This window comes from Rana temporaria, chromosome 2 (assembly GCF_905171775.1).
Source record: "Rana temporaria chromosome 2, aRanTem1.1, whole genome shotgun sequence".
NCBI classification, from domain to species: domain Eukaryota; kingdom Metazoa; phylum Chordata; class Amphibia; order Anura; family Ranidae; genus Rana; species Rana temporaria.
In genome coordinates this window covers 32380506-32404135 of record NC_053490.1, presented here as the reverse complement: position 1 = coordinate 32404135, position 23630 = coordinate 32380506, and the positions used below count along the sequence as shown (strand labels likewise).

General features: G+C 45.9%; 1 protein-coding gene across 2 annotated transcripts in view; it reads left to right on the top strand.

The window, feature by feature from the left end:
• The window catches only part of UVRAG (UV radiation resistance associated), a 162029-nt gene that overhangs the window by 127146 nt on the left and 11253 nt on the right, over positions 1-23630 (top strand). Inside the window, exons 13-14 of one of the 2 annotated variants that reach the window (XM_040340027.1) lie at positions 11074-11152; positions 22944-22957. In XM_040340027.1, coding sequence (XP_040195961.1) covers positions 11074-11152; positions 22944-22957 — 93 coding nt within the window. The remainder of the gene's footprint in view (positions 1-11073; positions 11153-22943; positions 22958-23630) is intronic. The other variant, XM_040340026.1, reaches the window with a different exon arrangement.

The following is a 23630-nucleotide window of genomic DNA, read 5'->3' as shown; positions in this document are numbered from 1 at the left end:
CTACCACGACACAATTAGTTAGGCAGCGGCTAGCGTGTGATGACAGGAAAATAAAACAATATAAAAGCCGCGCCAAATATCAAAACAAATATAAATATAACAGTTAGACAGTCCACAGGTGGTATAAATAGTAGTGGATTTTCAACTGGTTCTCCAGCAAAGACAGAATCACTGTATTAATCAGAGGCTGATTTGCATGTAGAGATGTTAACTTTTCAATGCACCTGGTGACATGCATACAATGTGTGAGATCCCACCACCAGAAATGTATATCAGCTTACCAGATGGCAAGCCTTTAGTGCAGTTGGCTATAGCCCAGCCACAGCCTTTAAATCCCCTGGGCTAAGATGTTTCAAGATTCCCAGTCGAAATGGCAGCCTTGGTGTTGAAAGTGATGCGTGTTTGCGGTTTAGGACGCAACGCAACCCATCAATATAACAGCAGAACGACAAACGTAACCCAATCCGGCTCACATGCAGGCAGGAAGACAGAAAGGGACGCAATAGCGTGATACCGTAGGTATAACAGATTTATTAAAAAAGTAATGTACTTACACTTAAGCAGTATAAAAACAGCATGTAAATGTGGGTAAAAAGCCGGCCGGCTTGAGGAGCCCTCCTCCTAGGCGTGGTGACGTCACTGACGCTGCCTCCAGACGCGTTTCGTCCTATTGGACGTTCTCAATGGGGGTAGGGCTAGCAACAGTGAGGCACCTTATATAGCAGCCACTCAATGCAAAGGGTGGTCCATAGAAACAGACCCCGCCATCTTTATTGAGGGAAAAACTTGCCCATACAACCGCGCACAATAGCGCGGCCAGGGAAAAGAGTATAAAGCATTCACCATCGTTTTTATAACGAGGATGGAGTTTCACTCTCTGCGGATTGGTAATATAAATATAAAAAAGTGTAGTCCTTGTACATACAACATAAAGAGGACAGGAGAACCGAGGGAAGATCTATACATCCGGCACAAGACAAAAATCCCCTTGGCTCAGTGTGGCCATCTTGTGGATTAAGTTAAAATCTCTTTTTGAAGGAGATAAATTCATTCCTGACAATACACGGTTTAAGAGGAATCAAAGCCTCTAATCTAACAGAAGATTTTATTATGGGATTTATCGATTATATCCAAAAGAGATTCTCAGACTCTTATATAATATTTAATAAAGTCCTCATCAAAAATTATTTATTTCATCTTATTAACTAAATGATATGAGGCTTTGTAGTGTACTAAAAGCCATTAGGAAAAAAGGAAAAAATAAAAATAAAAATTATATGAAATAAACAAACAAATCACGGGGCTTGTTGTGATACACACCCTATGATCAGCGTGATCCAAGGATCCTTAATGGCCCAAGGATATTAGTTTAAATATTGAATATAAGTTATTCTTTTTTTAGTGCTTATTTTATTTAATTAACTTATGTGAAAGTGAATAAATGTGTTCAGTGTAAAAATAATCTTATACATATATATTAAGTCCACCCGGTTTGTCAAAAAACCCCAAGGGGGAAGGGCCAAAAACGGCCAAAACGGTGCTACAATATAACTAAATATATTTAATGTGAAAATATTTTGAGGCTATAGTACATTCTTTATACAAAGTATAAGAATCCTATAGGAACAAACTTTGTATCTGAATTCTGGACAAAAACCCAAAACGTAGGTATAGCTACAGTTTTAGAATTTAAATTTAAAATTTAAAAAACTTGACGAACTTGAAAACCGCGTCTGTTTCCATGGGACCCTTTGCAGAGGTTCACATCAGGCGTTGTTAATAAAAGCATTCACGTCAGTTTCAATATTCAGGCCATGAGGGCTATATGATTTCAAGCGATGGATCCACCCCATTTCCATTTTAGAAATTTCCCTCACCAGATTACTTCCCCTCCAATGCGCCTTATATTTATCAATCCCGAGGAATAGGGTATTGGAGGGGTCCTTATGATGTTTAAGCCTGTAATGGTTGGACACGGAGTGGTTCTTAAAGCCCGCTAGGATATTTGTAATATGTTCATTTACCCTTACTTGCATTGATCTCTTGGTCCGGCCCACGTATTGCAGCCCGCAAGGGCATTGGACCAAATATACCACCCCTGTGGATGCACAGGTGATACATGGCACAATCTTAAATTCTTTCGATGTGGCTGTAGAGATAAATGATGTTACACATCTTTGATGGTTGCTACTAAGGGCACATACTCGGCACTTTTTGCATTTGTAGTAGCCTCTAAGCTGATCGAAAAAAACAATACCTCTAAGGGGAGGGTCAATAACGTTGATAGAGATCTTATTTCTAAGAGACTGCACCCCTTTAAAGATCACCTTGGGTTTTGGTGGTAAGATTTCCCTCAACACTGGATCACTCCTGGCGATGTGCCAATGTTTGTGAATTAAATGTGAAATGGAACGGTGTTGGATGGAATAGGAGGTAATGAAAGGTACACCATCCGGAAATTGACTACCCGCACTCCGTTCTCTTTCTTGTAGTAGTTCACCTCTATCTATAGTTGTGATCTGGTCTAGAGTTTCTCTCAAAGATCGCTCATTGTACCCTTTCTCCAAAAACCTCTCCGTTAGGACCCCAGCTTGATCTAAAAACTCTTGGTGGTCCGAACAATTGCGCCTTAACCTGAGGTATTGGCTCTTAGGAACTCCTTTCAGCCAAGGTGCATGATGACAGCTATCGGTGGGGATAAAGGCGTTACGGTCAGTATCCTTAAAGTAAGTGGAGGTGACAAAGGCACCATTCTTGATACTGATCTTCAAATCTAAATAATGGACATTTACTTGACTTGCCTCATATTTTAATTCGATCCCCCTGGTATTAGAGTTGAGATCAGAGATGAACTGATTGAGATCCTCGTGTTCACCGGCCCATAGGAGGAGGATGTCATCGATGTACCTTGCCCATAGGGCCACTTGGGGTACATTTTTTAAAAAGATGACATCCTCCTCCCATTTGGCCATAAATAAATTGGCCAGGCTTGGGGCATATTTGGCCCCCATAGCCACCCCCGTGTCCTGCTTGTAGAACTCGTTATCAAACCAAAAGTAGTTTGATCCAGCGGCATATTTAAGTAGAGCCATGATAAATTCTATCTGTTTATTATTTAGGCCTGATTCTTTAGAGAGAAAGTACAGGACTGCCTCCATGCCCAAGGCATGGGGTATGATGGTATATAACGACTTCACGTCTATAGTTACCATCCACATATCTGGAACCACTGTGAAACTAGACAGGATGTTCATTATATGTCTCGAGTCCTTGACATAAGAAGGCATCCTTTTGACTATGGGCTGTAAATAAAAGTCAATATATCTGCCCACCCGGGACGTGATTGAATCTATCCCACTAACAATGGGACGTCCCGGGGGGCAGATTGGATCCTTGTGCAGTTTTGGAAGGTAGTAGATCGTGGGAGTTCGAGGTGCCTTGGGAATAAGAAAAAGTTTTTCCCTGATGGTGAGTATGCCTTCAAACAAACCCCTTTCTACAAGGATCTCCAAATCCCTTTTGAATTTGAGTTTAGGATCACCAGGGAGAATAGAGTAGGTATTGGTGTCATCGACAATATTGTGCATCTCCCTTAGGTAGTCCACCTTGTCTAACACCACAATACCCCCCCCTTTATCCGCTGGTCGAATAATCAAATCTTTGTTTTTACAAAGGGAATCTAATCCCTCCTGCAGAGCTTTGTTAAGTTTAGCCTTCTTGATTTCCATAACCTCCAGGTCCCTCAGTAAGACATCCCTAAACGTTCTTAGAGATGGTGCCATTCCACCCGGAGGGTTAAACAAAGAAGAATTAGCAAGGCCTGAATGGACCTAGCCATTGGATACCTGTCGATCAGTTGGAGTAATTCCAGCCATATACCTTTTTTATATGGATCTTTCTAATAAATTTGTGTATGTCCATATACGTACCAAACCTGTTAAGACTTTGTGGGGGTGCATATTTCAACCCCTTATCTAATAAAAGTTTTTCTGAGTCTGTCAAGGTTTTGGTACTAAGGTTAAAAATACCCCTCCCCACTACGTTTTGGGGCGTTTGGACCCTGTGTTTCCTCCCCCCTCTGTTTCCTCTCCTCTTTCTACCAACCTTTTGGTGCCCTGGCCGGGTCTGTGAAAACCCCAATTAAAGGATCCACTCGGGGCAACGGAAGCACCGGATAGAGAAGGGGCATCATGGTACTGTGAAGGTGGGGGTGCGTACCAAGCTCCCTCAGCTGGCACATTATAAATGGAAGCATCAGGCGCCTGATATCTTTCTGGTCCCTCCCTGTCCCTTAGTGGGGAAAAAAGCATTAGAAACAGGTATGTTGTAATCCCAACCTAATCCAGACTCCGGTTGGAAATAAGCCGGAGATGGATATTCAGATTCTCCTATTGGGCCCTGACGCCAGTTGTCGGTATTATCCGGGAAGTGGCCTCTGTCCACAGGAGCCCCTGTTTGCCAACCCCTTGCCTGGGGTCTTGGCCCTAAAGGTCTAGATGTCATATTGTGATAATAATTTGGGGGTACCCTATTTGGGGGGTATTGATAACCCGAGGATCCCTGTTGGGAACCCCCTAGGTTTTGAGAGCCTTAGTCTGGCCTGTTAGGGGGTCCTGAGGACAGGAATTGAGAACCACTGGTCTAGAGCTAATTTGAGTGCCAATAACAACTGTGCCTTGGAGCCTGGTGCGCCTGGCTGTGCACCCCCTTACCCTCACTACACGTATATCTTCTTTTTCCTTCCTGTCTCTCCACTCTATGGGCCTTTTTCTAGGGTCTCTGATCCTGACAATGATTTTTTTTCTTGGTCTTATTTAGCTGCCTACTATAGAGTCTCCAAACTTTCTAAACAAAGGGCCAGTTTACTGTCCTTCAGACTTTAGGAGGGCCGGACTGTTGGGGGTAGAAAATGTCTTGTCATTAGTTTTTGGAAAACAATGACATCTTTGGTATTAGGGGGAGGAGTAGTGTCCATCGTTTGTGTCATTGGGAGGTATATTCCCCCATAATTGGTATCGGAATGGGATAGTGCCCCATCATTGGTATCAGGAGGAGGAGTAGTGCCCAATTTTTTATCGTGGGAGAAGTGCCCTATAAATGGTGTCAGTTGGAGGAAAGGTGCCCCATCGCTGGTGTCAGTGGGGGGCAAAGAGTGCCCCATCGCTGGTGTCAGTTGGGGGCAAAGAGTGCCCCATCGCTGGTGTAGGTGGGGGAAATAGTGCCCTGTTGGTGGGGGGGAAAGAGTTCCCCGTCGGTGGGGGAGAGTGCCCCATTGCTGGTGTCGGTGGGGGGGAAAGAGTGCCCCATTGTTGGTGTCGGTGGGGGGGGAAGAGTGCCCCATTGCTGGTGTCGGTGGGGGGGGGGGGAAGAGTGCCCCATTGCTGGTGTCGGTGGGGGGGAAAGAGTGCCCCATTGCTGGTGTCGGTGGGGGGAAAGAGTGCCCCATTGCTGGTGTCGGTGGGGGGGGGGGGGGAAGAGTGCCCCATTGCTGGTGTCGGTGGGGGGGGAAAGAGTGCCCCATTGCTGGTGTCGGTGGGGGGGGAAAGAGTGCCCCATTGCTGGTGTCGGTGGGGGGGGGGAAGAGTGCCCCATTGCTGGTGTCGGTGGGGGGGGGAAAGAGTGCCCCATTGCTGGTGGGGGGGGGGGGGAAAGAGTGCCCCATTGCTGGTGTCGGTGGGGGGGGGAAAGAGTGCCCCATTGCTGGTGTCGGTGGGGGGGGAAAGAGTGCCCCATTGCTGGTGTCGGTGGGGGGGGGGGGAAAGAGTGCCCCATTGCTGGTGTCGGTGGGGGGGGGAAGAGTGCCCCATTGCTGGTGTCGGTGGGGGGGGGGAAAGAGTGCCCCATTGCTGGTGTCGGTGGGGGAGGGAAAGAGTGCCCCATTGCTGGTGTCGGTGGGGGAGGGAAAGAGTGCCCCATTGCTGGTGTCGGTGGGGGAGGGAAAGAGTGCCCCATTGCTGGTGTCGGTGGGGGAGGGAAAGAGTGCCCCATTGCTGGTGTCGGTGGGAGGGAAAGAGTGCCCCATTGCTGGTGTCGGTGGGGGAGAGTGCCCGATTGTCGGGGGTAAGTATTAGGAATAGTGCCCCAAGGGCCGGATAAAGGCTAGCAAAGGGCCACATCTGGCCCTCGGGCCACAGTTTGGAGACCCCTGCTATAGAGCAACACCCACAATCTTTAAGTAACATTGTGATGTACTTGCGAGTCGTTTTTTTGCATGGTCTTCCATCGTTGTATTCTTTTAACCCAACAAAAACTTATTCCAAAAAGAATTAAAAAAAAATCTAGAGATGTTAAAAAAAAAAAAAAAAAACTCCCTAGCTTTGGTAACAATGGACCACATTCATCATCTTTTTGATATTTGACTGTTAACATTCATGTGTTTTTCTGTATTGCCCCGTCTTGCCTTGAATGAATTATGAAAAAAAAAAAAAAAAATCTATAATTTTCTGGTGGACGGGCAAATTACTGATTAGCAGAAATGTAGGATTTAAGCCACATGTTTCATGCGCAATTAAATCCAGCTGAAAGTTGTTAAAAGGTTTTCTTGCAGGCAGTTTGGTTTCCAAGCCGGTTTGAATGGCAGGTGGCTGAGAGCACAGTAGAGTTTTCTTCTTTGTGAACCTATAAGAGCGGTCTCCTCTGGAGCGGGGCCGCCGCCGCCGCCACATAAGTCCCTCTTTATAAACCACTTGGCATCAGTATAGAGATGCTCTGATTCCTATAACCTGCCCAAGTATGACGGGCAGTTTATGAAGCATAGATCCTTTGCAGTTTAATGTGACAGTAAAAGTCTAACTAGCTTACAAAAACCTATGGGTACTTAAGCAGTGGCGCTATACTGCGCAGGCAAGATCAGGTTAGATACCTGATATCGGAGCGCAAATCGAAATGAGATTTTGGTTTCTTCAATTTCTCTGAGCGATATGCCATAAATGGGGGGGGGGGGGGGAACATGGGGATTGTTAAAGTGTACCTGTGGTCATCTTGTAACTACTAAACCAAAACCAGACATTGAATGTAGCTGCCATTGGGATCGCCCATATATCGCCCATTTATCGCCCATATATCGCCCATTTATCGCCCATTTATCTCCCATATATCGCCCATTTATCGCCCATTTATCTCCCATATATCGCCCATTTATCTCCCATATATCGCCCATTTATCTCCCATATATCTCCCATATATCTTCCATATATCTCCCATGTACATCCAGCGACCTGCTTTAAGTATCTGGTAACATCATTACCTTAACCACTTAACCCCCGGACCATATTGCTGGTCAAAGACCAGAGCACTTTTTGTGATTCGGCACTGCGTCGCTTTACCAGACAATTGCGCGGTCGTGCGACGTGGCTCCCAAACAAAATTGGCGTCCTTTTTTCCCACAAATAGAGCTTTCTTTTGGTGGTATTTGATCACCTCTGCGGTTTTTAGTTTTTGCGCTATAAACAAAAATAGTGACAATTTTGAGAAAAAATTCAATATTTTTTACTTTTTTGCTATAATAAATATCCCCCAAAAATATATAAACTTTTTTTTCCTCAGTTTAGGCCGATACGTATTCTTCTAACTTGGTAAAAAAAAACGCAATAAGCGTTTATCGATTGGTTTTCGCAAAATTTATAGCGTTTACAAAATAGGGGATAGTTTTATTGCATTTTTATTAAAAAAAAAAAAATTTTACTACCAATTGCGGCGATCAGCGATTTTTGTTCATGACTGCGACATTATGGCGGACACTTCGGACAATTTTGACACATTTTTGGGACCATTGTCATTTTCACAGCAAAAAATGCATCAAAAATGCATTGTTTACTGTGAAAATGACAATTGCAGTTTGGGAGTTAACCACAAGGGGGCGCTGAAGGGGTTAAGAGCGACAATTTTGAAAAAAAAATACTTTTCGCTATAATAATTATCCCCCAAAAATATATATAAAAAAAAAACTTTTGTTTTCCTCAGTTTAGGCCTATACGTATTCTTCTACATATTTTTTGTAAAAAAAAAATCGCAATAAGTGTTTATTGATTGGTTTGCGCAAAAGTTATAGCGTTTACAATAGTGGTAGGGGTAGTTTTATGGCATTTTTATTAATATATTTTTATTTTTTTTACTAGTAATGGCGGCGATCAGCATTTTTTTTTTTTTTTTTATTGGTACTGCGACATTATGGCGGACACTTTCGACAAATTTTTGGGGCTATTGACATTTTTATAGCTATCAATGCTATAAAAAATGCATTGATTACTATAAAAATGCCACTGGCGGGGAAGGAGTTAAGTATGTTTCCTGGGTGTGTTCTAACTGTAGGGGGGGTGGACTGACATGGGGAAATGTCAGATCGCTGTTCATACATTGTATGAACAGAAGATCAGCATTTCTCTCCCTGACAGGACCGGGAGCTGTGTGTTTACATAAACAGCTCCCGGTCCCCGCTCTGTAACGAGCGATCGCGTGTGCCCGGCGGCGACCATCCTATTGAACATCTTTGGAATGAATTGGAATACCAATTGTGAGCCAGGTTTTCTCGCTTTACATCAGTATCTGATCTCACAAATGCTCTTTTGGTTGAAGGGGCACAAATTCTGACAGATGCGCTCTAACATGTGGAAAGCCTTCCCAAAGGAATCCAGCTCGTTATCGCTTCAAACGGGGGCAACTCCATATTAATGCCCATGGTTTGGAAATCAGATGTCTGATAAGCTATATACACTAAATTGTCAAAAGTATTGGGACACCTGCCTTTACACACACATGAACTGTAATGGCATCCCTGTCTTAGTCCGTAGGGTTCAGTATTGAGTTGCCCCACCCTTTGCACCTATAACAGCTTCAACTCTTCTGGGAAGGCTGTCCACAAGGTTTAGGAGTGTGTCTATGGGAGTGTTTGACCATTCTTCCAGAAGCCCATTTGTGAGGTCAAGCACTGATTTTCCCCCCCCTCCACCACACTTCCCCCCCCCACCACACCCCCCCCCCCCCACACCCCCCCCCCCCACCACCCCCCCCCCCCCCCCACCCCCCCCCCCCCTCCACACACCCCCCCCCCCACCACCTCCCCCCCCCCCCTCCCCACCCCCCCCCCCCCCCCCACCACTTCCCCCCCCCCCCCCCCACCTCCCCCCCCCCCCCCCCCCCCCCCCCCCCCTCCACCACACTCCCCCCCCCCCCACCACCTTCCCCCCCCCCCCTCCACCATACTCCCCCCCCCCCCCACCTCCACCACACTTCCCCCCCCCCCCCCCCCACCCCCCCCCCCCCTCCACCACACTTCCCCCCCCCCCCCCCCTCCACCACACTTCCCCCCCCCCCCCTCCACCACACTTCCCCCCCCCCCCACACTCCCCCTCCACCACACTTCCCCCCCCCCCCCCCTCCACCACACTTCCCCCCCCCCCCCCTCCACCACACTTCCCCCCCCCCGCCCCCCCACCACACTACCCCCCCCCTCCACCACACTTCCCCCCCCCCCCCTCCTCCACCACACTTCCTTCCCCCCCCCCCCCCCCTCCACCACACTTCCTTCCCCCCCCCCCTTCCACCACACTTCCTTCCCCCCCCCCCCTCCACCACACTTCCTTCCCCCACCCTCCACCACACTTACCCCCCTCCACCACACTTACCCCCCTCCACCACACTTACCCCCCTCCACCACACTTACCCCCTCCACCAAACTGGCGAGTACCGTTCTCCTGGCAACCGCCAAACCCAGACACATTCATCGGATTACCAGACAGAGAAGCGTGATGTGTTGTCACTCCAGAGAACACGTCTCACTGCTCTAGAGTCCAGTGGCGGCGTGCTTTACACCACTGCATCCGACGCTTTGCATTGCACTTGGTGATGTAAGGCTTGGATGCAGCTGCTCGGCCATGGAAACCCATTCCATGAAGCTCTCTATGCACTGTTGTGCTAATCTGAAGGCCACATGAAGTTTGGAGGTCTGTAGCTATTGGCTCTGCAGACAGTTGGCGACTTCTGCGCACTGTGAGCTTCAGCATGCGCTGACCCTGATCTATCGTTTTACGTGGCTGTTCCCAGTTGCTTCCACTTTGTTAAAGCGGAGTTCCGGCCACAATTTCACTTTTTAAATATAAATACCCCTGTAATACACTAAGGTCCATTTTGTTAGGTTGTTACAGCATTTAGAGACTTTATAAAATATAAATTGACTGGGGCCATCTTAAGTGTGGGCATCATGAAGCCAGACTGTATGACTTCCTGGATTTCAGCCTTGCAAATCTCGCACATGCTCAGTGCTGCACAAGCAGTGTCAGATTAGGTTTCAGCACCTGTGCTGTCCAAGTCACATGATTCTTTGAGACTGGGGAGTGCACAGACTCCTGGAAAGTTACACCCACTACATTCCCAGGAGTCTGTGCGGTGTAGGTTAGGAAGCTTAAGCACCTAGGTGCAGGAAGTGGGAAGATTAACTATTCTGCCTAGCAACAACACTTTGAAGGCATCTAAAAAAAAAAAAAATTCTTATAGGACTAATGACATTTTTTTAAAACTACTGATGTAATGTTATATTTATGGGTGGAACTCCACTTTAAGAATGCGCTGACCCCGCTCTATCGTTTTACGTGGCCTACCACTTCGTGGCTGAGTAGCTGTTTCCAGTTGCTTCCACTTTTGTTATAATACCACTAACAGTCAACGGTGGAATATTTAATATCGAGCAAATTTCATGGATGGACTTTATTGCACAGATGGCAACCAATCACGGTACCACGCTCGATTTCGCTGAGCTCCTGAGAGCGACCCATTCTTTCACAAATGTTTGTAGAAGCCGTCTTCATGTCTAGGTGCTTGATTGTATATACCTGTGGCCATGGAGGTGATTGGAACGCCTGAATCCAATGAGTTGGAAGGGTGTCCCAATACTTTTGGCAGTACAATGTATGTGATCGTTGGGTTTCTATAAACTTTTAGCCATTAAGCGTATTTTTGAGAGTGATCTGCCGGTGTACTCGTCCCCCCTTAACTATTTGAAACATTTGCCTAAAATATATTTTCCTTATCGCAGATTTATAACTTTTTCACCACTTGCTTCTGTTTTTGGTTTTACAGGTTTCCTTTGTATCCCAAAGGAGGTGAAAAGCTGCAGTTTGACTACGGAGTATACCTTCTCAACAAAAACATAGCTCAGGTATTTTACACTCTCTAAGGGGAATATCCTTTCTAAGCCACCATTTTTCATCTGCTATCGGGAGAAAAGTTTAGCTACAATCTCCACATTTGCTCTTTCTAAATTGCTTGATTGTTGGCCATATTGGTGTGTGTGTGCGGCCTGTACTGTCCATTCTACTACTTCACTGAGCCCAGGTTCACACTGGGTACGATTTCCTTCGATTTGAGATGCGATTTCACATGTGAAATCGCATCTCAAATCGGCGGCATTTGCCGGCAATTGTCGGCAACGACACAGTCCTAATCGGTGCAACACCGCATCTGCGGCGCTGCACCGATTTCAAAAAGTAGTTCCTTTGCGATTTCGGGCCGCGATTTACAGATGTCTCTTAAATCGCGGCCGAAATCGGGACTGCCGGCGGGATTGAAATCGTGCGAGTTCAGCTGAACTCGCACGGCTTCACTCCCGCAGCCCAGTGTGAACCAGGGCTAAGGCTGGGTTCACACTAGCTTCAGTCGCATGTCCCAGCAGGGGGTCTGATGCATTCCTGTTCACTATTTCAGGTGCGAACCGGGTCAATATTTTTGCCTGAATTTGCACCAGAAAAGGACCAGCAGACGCACAGGACCCTTCTGCAATCGGGACCGCGGCCGCCCTGGAGGTGTGTACAGTGGAACCTCGGATTGCGAGTAACTCGGTTAACGAGCGTTTCGCAATACAAGCAATTTTTTTTTTTTTTTTTAATCCTGACTCGGTTTGCGAGTGTTGTCTTGCATAATGAGCAGGATTCAAGCCTGCAGAACCGCATTTGGCCAGAGGTGTGGGGGTGCCAGAGCCCCTCGGAAATACTTACCATATATACTCGAGTTTAAAGTGGTAGTAAACCCTGTTCTTGTGTGTTTTTTTTTTTTTTTTTTAAACCTACCTGAAAGGCAAAAGACATAATGAGCTAGTATGCACCGCATGCTAGCTCATTATGACGTACTTACCTTGGAACGAGGCGTAGGGAACTTACCTAGTCCACGCCGAGGGAGATGTCATCTTGCCTCGGCATGTCTTCCGGGTATCACCGCTCCAGCGCTGTGAGTGGCTGGAGCGGCGTTGTCACTCCCGCGCATGCGCGCGGGAGAATTTCTTTCCGGCAAGGTCCGGCGGCTGCCGATGCATTGCGAGGGGAATCTCTCCTAAACCGTTCAGGAGATATTCTTTATACATACAGGTAAGCCTTATTATAGGCTTACCTGTAGGTAAAAGTGGTAGTACAGAGTATACTACCACTTTAAGCCTAGTTTTTCAGCTAATTTTTTTTGTGCTGAAAATGCTCCCCCCCTCGGCTTATACTCGAGTACCTTTTTGCGCCTGATCTCCCGGACTTTGGGGACACGGCAAACTTGGCACACATGTAGTTTGTTGTCCGGGGGACCTAGGGCCAGGGAGGACCGTTTTTTTTGTTTTTTTTTCCCAAAGCCGGGCACCCCTTCCATAGACTCCAATGTTAAATGGTGATTTCTGTGGTGACTTTGGGGACGCGGTACCGGCCGGTCGTAGGTCCCTTGGATCCGGAACTTGGCACACATGTAGCCCCACTCTTCTTCTACAAGTGTGCAAAGTTTGTTGTCTGGGGGACCTACGGCTGAGGAGCACCGATTTTTCAAAGCTGGGCACCCCTTCCAAAGACTCCCATGTTAAATGTCAGTCCTGTCATGGGCACAGTGAGGCATGCAGATGGACACCCTAGGCTTACACTTGAGTCAATACGTTTTCCCATTTTTTTGTGGTAAATTTAGGTGCCTCGGCTTATATTTGGTCTGGCTTAGATTTGAGTATATACGGTAGTTTCCGAGTGCAGCCGAGTGGTCTCCAAGTATTTCAGAGTCTCTCTGGCGCTCCCCCACCTCTGGCCACATGCCGTATTGCGTGCCATAGAAGTAAATGTGGAACAAATATCATCATTTCCATTGACTTCTATGGGGAAACTCGCTTAGGTATGCGAGTGCTTTTGATTACAAGCATTCTCCTGCAACAGATTATGCTTGTAATCTGAGGTTCCACTGTAATGTTTTTCCACAAAACTGGAGCATGCTGGGAATGGGAGGGGTTATACCTGGATGTCTTCAGCTTTGTTTACCAGCATCCAATCACCTGTAGGCAGCATAACCCCAACTGTCTCAGAATTACTTCTATTCCCTCAAGTCCTTTCCCTCCCCTTGCTTTGAGTGACAGGGTTTTTACATATCTTGTGCACTAGCTTGGACACATGCACATTCCTGGATGTTTATCATAATATGGGGGGTGATCCACAGTTCATTGTGAGAGGTAATGTATGTCACTCGAAGCAGGGGGACGGAAAGGACTTTTTATTTGGACAGGTTTTTATCTGGAAGTCTGTTAATTTTCACTGAACAATGAAAGAGGATTGCTCAGAGCTGGATTAACTTTGTGTGGCAAGACTGGGCACATGATAGGAAATCTTATTCTCTACATTGTGACACCAAAAAAAAAAAAATTTGGGTTTACATCCACTTTAATAAACTCCCAAGAAATTAATTTTACGGTAAATCAAAACTGCTTTTTTTTTAATTTTTTTTATTCTACTGAGATGATTGCTGCATAAATTTGGCGAAAAAAAGACCGCCGCTCCAGGCAAATGCAATAAGCAATCAATGTCCTCCTCAAAAGACCATGGGTGCTGGCAATGCACAAGGCAAAAAATCAATAGGGTTGTCCCGATACCACTTTTTTAGGACTGAGTACGAGTACCGATACTTTTTTTCAAGTACTCGCCGATACCGAATACCGATACTTTTTTTTTAAATGTGTCTCCAAATGCAGCCATGTGTGTCCCCAAATGCAGCCATGTCCGTCCCCAGATGCAGCCATGTCCGTCCCCACAGATGCAGCCATGTCCGTCCCCACAGATGCAGCCATGTCCGTCCCCACAGATGCAGCCATGTCCGTCCCCACAGATGCAGCCATGTCCGTCCCCACAGATGCAGCCATGTCCGTCCCCACAGATGCAGCCATGTCCGTCCCCACCGATGCAGCCATGTCCGTCCCCACAGATGCAGCCATGTCCGTCCCCACAGATGCAGCCATGTCCGTCCCCACAGATGCAGCCATGTCCGTCCCCACAGATGCAGCCATGTCCGTCCCTCAGATGCAGCCATGTCCCCCTTACCTACATGCTGCCGCGCCGCCGCTTGGTTAATACGGGCGGGGAACATTACAGCTTTCATTTGAATAGCTGTAGTGTTTCGCGACGCGCTGCGTATAGACACTCCCCCTTGCTCGGGATTGGACAGTTCACCCGAGCAAGGGGGAGTGTCTATGCGCGGCGGGAAACACTACAGCTATTCAAATGAAAGCTGTAATGTTCCCCGCCCGTATTAACCAGGCGGCGGGTTGGGGGGGGGGGGGAGTATCGGATGAGGCATCGGGGGCATTTGCGGGAGTACAAGTACTCCCGCAAATACTCGGAATCTGTACCGATACTAGTATCGGTATAGGGACAACCCTAAAAATCAATGAAAAGTATTCATGGACAGCCGCACACCAAAATGAACCTAAAAAGGTAGCCTTTATTGGTGTAAAAAGGATAAAAAGCACTACAAAGCACAGCAAGCAGTGGGGTAAAAAAGCTGACACGTTTCGCACAAACAATCAGTGCTTAGTCATAGCATAAAATTTGGCACTAGTAATACTTTTCTCTGACTTTACGTTAGTGATTTGCCCCGAATGGCTGCCGTTTCCTTTTTTGTTATTGAGCCAAAAAGCACCCTGCCTGTGCACTTCAAGTTGCGCGAGTCGTCGGTTTTATTTTTTTTGCCATCGGGTCTGGTCCCCATAGTGAGCTATCTTTCCATTCTTGTAAAATCTAGTCAGTAACCTTTACCACGTCACCTCATCCTGCGCGTCTGGACTCGTATAATGACCTTCTAGGTTCTGTGGTTTAATCATCTAGTGAGGTCATTTATTCCCAGAATTGTCGGCTTTTAAACGGAGGTGCCTCCAGCTCCCCATACCATCACCCTGAAGATTTTGACAAACCGTATTTATATTGGACTCTCTCTGTTTCTCAGCACAACCTGATACTTTGACAATGAGAGGTGAAGGGGGGAAAAAAAAAATAGTTAGTCTCAGGTGGTTGACTGTGTCGGGTTCCTGCTCATTGGAGCGTAATGGGATCCCTACACCTGTACTGCAGGCTCACCAGACGCTTGGAGTAACCTTTCTTCGAACCCCGGTGCGAGGAATGTTGTGTTGGAGCTTCCAAGGTTATAAAAATGAAGCTCTGACCTCAGCTTACCAGAGCTGCATCAGGGAGATTAAGTCGTGCAGCCATTCAAAAAAATAAAAACCCGAAGTACTTTATGTATTTATTTCATCCTTTCACATAGTGCCAATAACTGTACATAGACCGCTAGCACCATTCCCTGCCCCAAATCAGATGCTGGTTTTGGGATTAAAGAGAAGTTGTTGGTCGATCTCGCACTTCAAACAAATGACAAGGTTGTTATTACCAAATTACAATCGGATTCTGTCTGCTACCAGATCTTCTTACTTCAATGCAAGCCTACCAGAGTCTGCATATGTAAGGAGCTGATATGGTGACCCCCCATGTACATTTACGACAAGGTCTTCAAAACTGTAATACACATGGATAAAATTACAGTGCACTGAAAAAGTATTCGTACCCCTTGAAATTTTACAGTTTGTCATGTTACAACCAAATACCGTATTTATCGGCGTATAACGCGCACTTTTTTCCCCTTAAAATCAGGGGAAAATCGTGGGTGCGCGTTATACGCTGATCCTGTCTTTGTCGGCTGTCTCAGAGCGCCGCCGACAAAGACCGAGCCGAGTGTACTGGGCACTCGGCTCTGCCACGCCCGCAGCCACACCGAGAGGAGCCGAGAGAAGCTGAGCAGACCGGAAATCCGGCTCTGCACAGCTCGACCGAGGCGCCAAACTCAAACGGACGCCGGACAAGGCCGCCGATGGACGCCAGGCAAGACGGCAGACGAACACCGACAAGGCTGGACGGATCCCGCACAAGGCCACAGACGGACGCCGGACAAGGCCGCTGATGGACGCCGGGCAAGACAGCAGACGGACACCGACAATGCTGGACGGACCCCGCGCAAGGCCGCAGACGGATGCCGGACAAGGCCGTTGATGGACGCCGAGCAAGACATGCAAAATGTAAGTTTTTTTTCCCTTAAACTTCCCTTCTAAACTTGGGGTGCGCGTTATACGCCGGCGCACGCTATACCCCGATAAATACGATACGTAAAAAATTAATTGGGGATTTTATGTGATGGGTCAACTCAAAGTAGCACATAATTGTGAAGGGGAAGATAAATGGTTTTCAAAATGTTTTACAAAAAATATGTGAAAAGTGTGGGATGCATTTGTATTCAGCCCCCACCCCCCCAGGTCAATACTTTGTAGAACCTCCTTTCACTGCAAGTCTTTTTGGGGATGTCTCTTTGCACATCTAGAGGGACATTTTTCCCATTCTTCTTTGCAAAAGCTCTGTCAGAATTGATGGAGAGCGTCTGTGAACAGCAATTTTCAAGTCTTGCCACAGATTCTCAATTGGATTTAGGTCTGGACTTTGAATTTTCTTTCACCCAGTTCCAATTTTCTGTGAAACTACAAGGAAAATCGGACGATTGTTTACCCCATTTTTTCATAATGTGTACCCCACATTAAAAATATATAAAAAATTCAGATTTAGAAAATAGTCATAGTTATTAAGTGAGGGGGTGGTTTGAATGCTGTTGGTTACATGCTTAAAGGATAAGTTCACCTTTTAACAAAAAATAATAAATGCACATTTTTTTGCAGGTAGAAAATGTGTTCATTTTTTGCTTTTTGTTTTAGGGACCTGTAAAGCATTACACCAGCAATCGGCAGATCACTGATGCCATGCAGGTCTCCTGCAGATCTGTCATTGTATCTGCTTCCTCGTACGACAAAGCCGATTCATTCTGACAGGAAGACTCAATGAACTAACACATCGCTCGCAGCGCCGTGGCGTTTATTGAGAACTACAAGTCCGCAGCCCCAAAGGCTGCTGGACCTTGTAGTTTTCCATTCACAGAAGACTGTGAAGAAGCAATGCAGCCGACTCTACCAGGTTTTTTAAAAATTGAGACCGTTGGCCCGGAAGAGAAGATCCCCGCTAGCTGTCAGATCAGGGAAAGCGTGGGGGCCGGTTCCTTCCTTCGTTCGTTGCATGTTATTTCCTGAATATGGATGAAACATGTTAACCACTTCCCGACCGCCTTACGACTATATACGGCGGCACTTTAAAGATGGATATCTCGGTAACGGCAGCAGCTGCTGCCACAACCGAGGTATCCATCTTTGGTGTGAGCGGTCCTGTAAAAGTTAACAGTGGTCTCCACGGCGGATTCGCCGCAAGATCACCGTTGGTGGCAGGAGGGGGCCCCCCCCTCTCCCGCGCCCTCCGGCGCTTACCGGAGCCGTCGGTAGCGGCGGAGGCGATCGGGTGCTTCAGCCTGCTCTGTGGGGATACGAGTGAGGGCAAGATGGCCCCCACCCGTCCCCATAGCATTGCTGGGCGGAAGTGACTTCAAAACGTCAGTCCCGCCCAGCGTCTTAAAGAGAACTATTTTTTGTTATTTTTTTCAAATGACAAAATTTACATTTTTTTTTTTCATTCAAGTCTAAATATTAGATCTGAGGTCTTTTTGACCCCAGATCTCATATTTAAGAGGACCTGTCATGCTTTTTTCTATTACAAGGGATGGTTACATTCCTTGTAATAGGAATAAAAGTGATCAATTTTTTATTTTTTTTTCCAGTGTAAAAAATAATCAAATAAGAAAAAAAAAAAAATGTTTTAAAGCGCCCCGTCCCGACGAGCTCGCGCGCAGAAGCGAACGCATACATGAGTAGCGTCCGCATATGAAAACGGTGTTCAAAACCACACAAGTGAGGTATCGCCGCAATCGTTAGAGCGAGAGCAATAATTCTAGCCCTAGACCTCCTCTGTAGCTCAAAAAATGCAACCTATAGAATTTTTTAAACGTCGCCTATCGAGATTTTTAAGGGTAAAAGTTTGACGCCATGCCACGAGCGGGCGCAATTTTTAAGCGTGACATGTTGGGTAACATTTTACTCGGCGTAACATTATCTTTCACAATATATAAAAAAATTGGCCCAAATTTATTGCGGTCTTATTTTTTAATTAAAAAAAGTGAATTTTTTCCCAAAAAAAGTGCGCTTGTAAGACCGCTGCGCAAATATGGTGTGACAAAAAGTATTGTAATGATCGCCATTTTATTTTCTAGGGTGTTAGAAAAAAATATATATAATGTTTGGGGGTTTTAAGTAATTTTTTAGCAAAAAAAAATGTTTTAGTCTTGTAAACACCAAATCTGAAAAACAACCAAAGTAGAGAAGTGGTTAAAGGCAAACTTATTTTTTTAAGTAATGTATAATTATTTAGTCATGATTTCAGCCCTCCCCCTTACTGATCTGATGTTCTTTTAAAGCTCCGAATAAAAAAAATTCAATTAGTAAATAGATTTTTCACCACAACTGACCTGTGGGGTGGACGTGTGTGGAAGGAGTTTTACACTGTGAGCTCTGTTCGGCTAAGGGACTTACAGTGTGGGAAAAAAAGTATTTGATCCCCTGCTGATTTTGTACATTTGCCCACTGACAAAGAAATGATCAGTCTATAATTTTAATGGTTAGATTAATTTTAACAGTGAGGGACAGAATAACAAAAATATCCAGAAACAAGCATTTAAAAAAAAAAGTTATACATTGATTTGCATTTTAATGAGTGAAATAAGTATTTGACCTCTTCGCAAAATATGACTTGGTACTTGGTGGCAAAACCCTTGTTGGCAATCAGAGGTCAGATGTTTCTTGTAATTGGCCACCAGGTTTGCACACATCTCAGGAGGGATTTTGTCCCACTCCTCTTTGCAGATCCTCTCCAAGTCATTAAGGTTTCGAGGCTGACATTTAGTAACTTGAACCTTCAGCTCCCTCCACATATTTTCTACAAGATTAAGATCTGGAGACGGACTAGGCCACTCCTGGACCTTAATGTGCTTCTTTTTGAGCCACTCCTTTGTTGCCTTGGCCGTGTGTTTTGGGTCATTGTCGTGCTGGAACACTCATCCACAACCCATTTTCAATGCCCTGGCAGAGGGAAGGAAGTTCTCGCCCAAGATTTGAAGGTACGTGGCCCCGCCCATTGTCCCTTGATGCGTTGAAGTTGTCCTGTCACCAAGCAGAAAAACACCCCCAAAGCATGTTGTTTCCATCTCCATGCCTGACGGTGGGGATGGGTTTTCTTGGGGGTTATAGGCAGCATTCCTCCTCCTCTAAATACGTTGAGTTGATGCCAAAGAGCTTGCTTAGGTCTCCTCTGACCACAACACTTTCACCCAGTCTTCCTCTGAATCATTCAGATGTTCATTAGCAAACTTCAGACGGGCTGTACATGTGCTTTCTTGAGCAGGGGCAACATGTGTGCTGCGGGATTTCAGTCCTCCATGGCGTAGTGTGTTACCAATTGTTTTCTTGGTGACTATGGTCCCAGCTGCCTTGAGATCATTGACAAGATTCTCCCGTGTAGTTCTGGGCTGATTCCTCACCGTTCTCATGATCAGTGTAACTCCACGAGGTGAGATCTTCCATGGAGCCCCAGAGTGAGGGAGAGTGACAGTTATTTTGTGTTTCTTCCATTTGCGAATAATCTCACCAAATGTTGTCACCGTCTCACCAAGCTGCTTGGCGATGGTCTTGTAGCTCATTCCAGCCTTGTGTAGGTCTACAATCTTGTCCCTGACGTCCCTGGACAGCTCTTTGGTCTTGGCCATGGTGGAGAGATTGGAATCTGATTAATTGTTTGCGTCTGTGGACAGGCGTCTTTTATACAGGGAACAAGCTGAGATTAGGAGCACTTCCTTTAAGGGAGTGCTCCTAATCTCTGCTCGTTATCTGTATAGACCCCTGCGATCCAGAAATCGTTGTAATTGATAGGGTATCAAATACTTATTTCACTCATTAAAATGCAAATGAATTTATAACTTTTATGAAATGCGCTTTTCTGGATATGTTTGTTGTTGTTCTGTCTCTCACTGTTAAAATAAGCCTACCATTACAATTATAGACTGATCATTTCTTTGTCAGTGGGCAAACTTACAAAATCAGCAGGGGATCAAATACTTTTCACTCACTGTATGAGAGTGATTCTATGTATTTTGTGTAGTTCAACGAATATATCAGTACTACATTAATGTTGGAATTATAACTATGATAAATCATATACCGTATTTGCCAGCGTATAAGACGACCTTTTGGATGCAAAAAAATGCATCCAAAGTCGGGGGTCTTCTCATACGCCGGATCTGTCTCCGTCAGGCTGCGGACATCCATGTTTCAGGCTGCGGGCATCCATGATTTAAAAGCCGCGCCTCTTCCTCATTTTCCCAGCAGGGCCCTCTGTTCAGTGTTCCGCCTATCACGGATGCCTTCTCATCCTTGGACGAGAGGACGTCCGTGATAGGCGCGGCTTTTGAATCATGGATGCCCGCAGCCTGAAACATGGATGTCCGCAGCAAAAAATAAGTGGGGGCATGTGGTGGCACAGTGGGGGCATGTGGTGGCACAGTGGGGGCATGTGGTGGCACAGTGGGGGCATGTGGTGGCACAGTGGGGGCATGTGGTGGCACAGTGGGGGCATGTGGTGGCACAGTGGGGGCATGTGGTGGCACAGTGGGGGCATGTGGTGGCACAGTGGGGGCATGTGGTGGCACAGTGGGGGCATGTGGTGGCACAGTGGGGGCATGTGGTGGCACAGTGGGGGCATGGGATGGCACAGTGGGGGCATGGGATGGCACAGTGATGGCATGGGATGGCACAGTGATGGAATGGGATGGCACAGTGAGATTTGAAAAATGCCTGTTTGTCAGCGGTTGTTCCTGTTCCTGTCAGCGGTTGTTCTGGCTACCCCTCGTCTTATACGGCGAGTATATCCCAAAACCAACATTTTTCCTGCAAAAATAGGGGGTCGTCTTATACGCCGGCAAATACGGTACATTTTTAACCTTCTATAGGGTCCTATCCTCACCACCTTACCTGGCACCTCTCAATTTAAGGATATGCTTCAATTGTTGGCCATTATCATTTTTGTAGCTTTTCTTTGACATAACTTTTCCAATACAGTTCAGCTTTGTTGACCTTAAATTTCCTCTGCTACAATGTATTTTCTTTACACTTCTCCCTGAAGAAAAATTAAAGACCGCGTATAGACGGGAATTGCGACATTCTTGGGAGTCGGTGGGCTGTAAAATGACTTGATTTAACATATGTAGATAATAAAGATTTCTATCTGGCATATACTCTTTAAATATTTACCTTTCTCTTCTTGTCAAACCTCAGTCCTTACAGTTAAGCAATTCTGTATCCTATTTTTATTATTTTTTTCCCCCCACCTCTCTCCTAGTTTTTATCTGGCGCCATATATCTGTGTGGATTGTCGGGTCAGTAAAATAAATGAGTGCATATAGGTTGGTTTCACAATCGTCAAAATTGAGAGCAAGAAAGAGAAACGATTTGGATTAATCTTTATAATTGAGAGATTGTATTTCTACATTAATCGTTAACTACAGACCTACTGAATTTTAATAGAAAAAAAAAACGTATTGAAATCTAAAATCGAGAGAGACGGCAATCAAATTATAAACTACACCTTTTTGCCCACTTGACAAAGGAATATGTAACAGCATTGAGATCTATGCTAATAGGCCATTATGCCACCGCCTCTCCCGGGCTCTACCATTTGATCGTGGAGCCTGGGAGCGATGCGATCGGCTGTATGGAACAGAGAGGAACTGACCCCAGAAACAGTAAGTGAACTAGTATATCGCCACTTCTGGTTCCGCCTCTCTGTTTACCTTGGCCGTTAGTGGCCAGGAAAGCACCCAATCAGACCGATCTGTGTCTGATTGGCTGCATTGGAGGCCAGAAGAGAGATTTGGGGTCAAATAGGCTCCAGATCTCTCCATAAAGAGGACCTGTCACAGCCCATTCTGTCACAAGGGATGTTGTTCACCCCTTGTGACAGCAATAAAGTTAATCCCAAAAACAAAAAAAGGTAAAAAATATTGCATTTTTTTTCAAAATTGTCGCTCTATTTTTGTTTATAGTGCAAAAAATAAAAACCGCAGAGGTGATCAAATACCACCAAAAGAAAGCTCTATTTGTGGGAAAAAAAGGACAACAATTTTGTTTGGGAGCCACATCGCACGACCGCGCAATTGTCAGTTAAAGCGACGCAGTGCCGAATCGCAAAAACTGTCCGGGTTCTTTTAGCCTTAAGGTCCGGGTCTTAAGTGGTTAAGAGAAAGTCTATCTTAAAGTGGTTCTCCACCCGCTGATCGGAACCCTCCCCCCCTCCGGTGTCACATTTGACACCTTTCAGGGGGGAGGGGGGTGCAGATACCTGTCTAAAGACAGGTATTTGCACCCACTTCCGGCCCGGCATTCACGGGCATTCCGTCACATATCCCCCCCCCCCCCCCCGTTGTGTGCTGGGAACACTCGGCTCCCAGCACACAGCGGGAGCCAATCGGCGGGCGCGACTCACGCATGCGCCGTAAGGGAACCGGGCAGTGAAGCCGCAGCGCTTCACTTCCTGGTTCCCTCAGCGTGGATGGCGGGGGGAGCAGCAGAGAGACGAGCGATCGCTCGTCCTCTGCTGCGATCGGCGCTGGACTCCAGGACAGGTAAGTGTCCTAATATTAAAAGTCAGCAGCTGCAGTATTTGTAGCTGCTGGCTTTTAATATTATTTTCCCGTGGCACATCCGCTTTAATATGGATTAGCCGCGTGTTGTAAATGAAACTAAAATACGAGATTGCAAATGACTGCTCCACAATGTATTTACGAAAGTAAAAAATTACGAAACCATTAAACTAAAATTATTATCTAACAAAATTACGAATTTCGAATCAGCGAAAATAAATTGGACAGAATTACGATTCATTCAGTATAAACGAAAATAAAACTGTTACAAAAATACGAATGGGTCTGAATAGGAAAAATTGCGGCTTACGAAATTGCGAATCTACGGAACGAGGCCAAACAAAAAACAATTTTTTTTTGTTGTGCACATCTCTACTGTACACTTGCTACTCTACATTATAGCAAAGTGTAATTTCTTCAATGTTGTCACATGAAAAGGTATAATAAAAAAGGGGGTGTACTCACTCTTGTGAGATACTGTGTGTGTATATAATTATGTGTGCGTGTGTTTGGGGGATCCAAGTAATTTTCTTGCAAAAAAAGTAGATTTTTACACGTAGGAGAGGAGTTTCAAAATTGGCCCCATTTACGAAGTGGTTAAACTAGTTTTGGCTGGAGGGCTTTTGTTATTTTAATCCAATATGCATTTTTTCTTTAAACCAGTAACTGCCACCTTTCTTGCAAAAATGTAATCTATT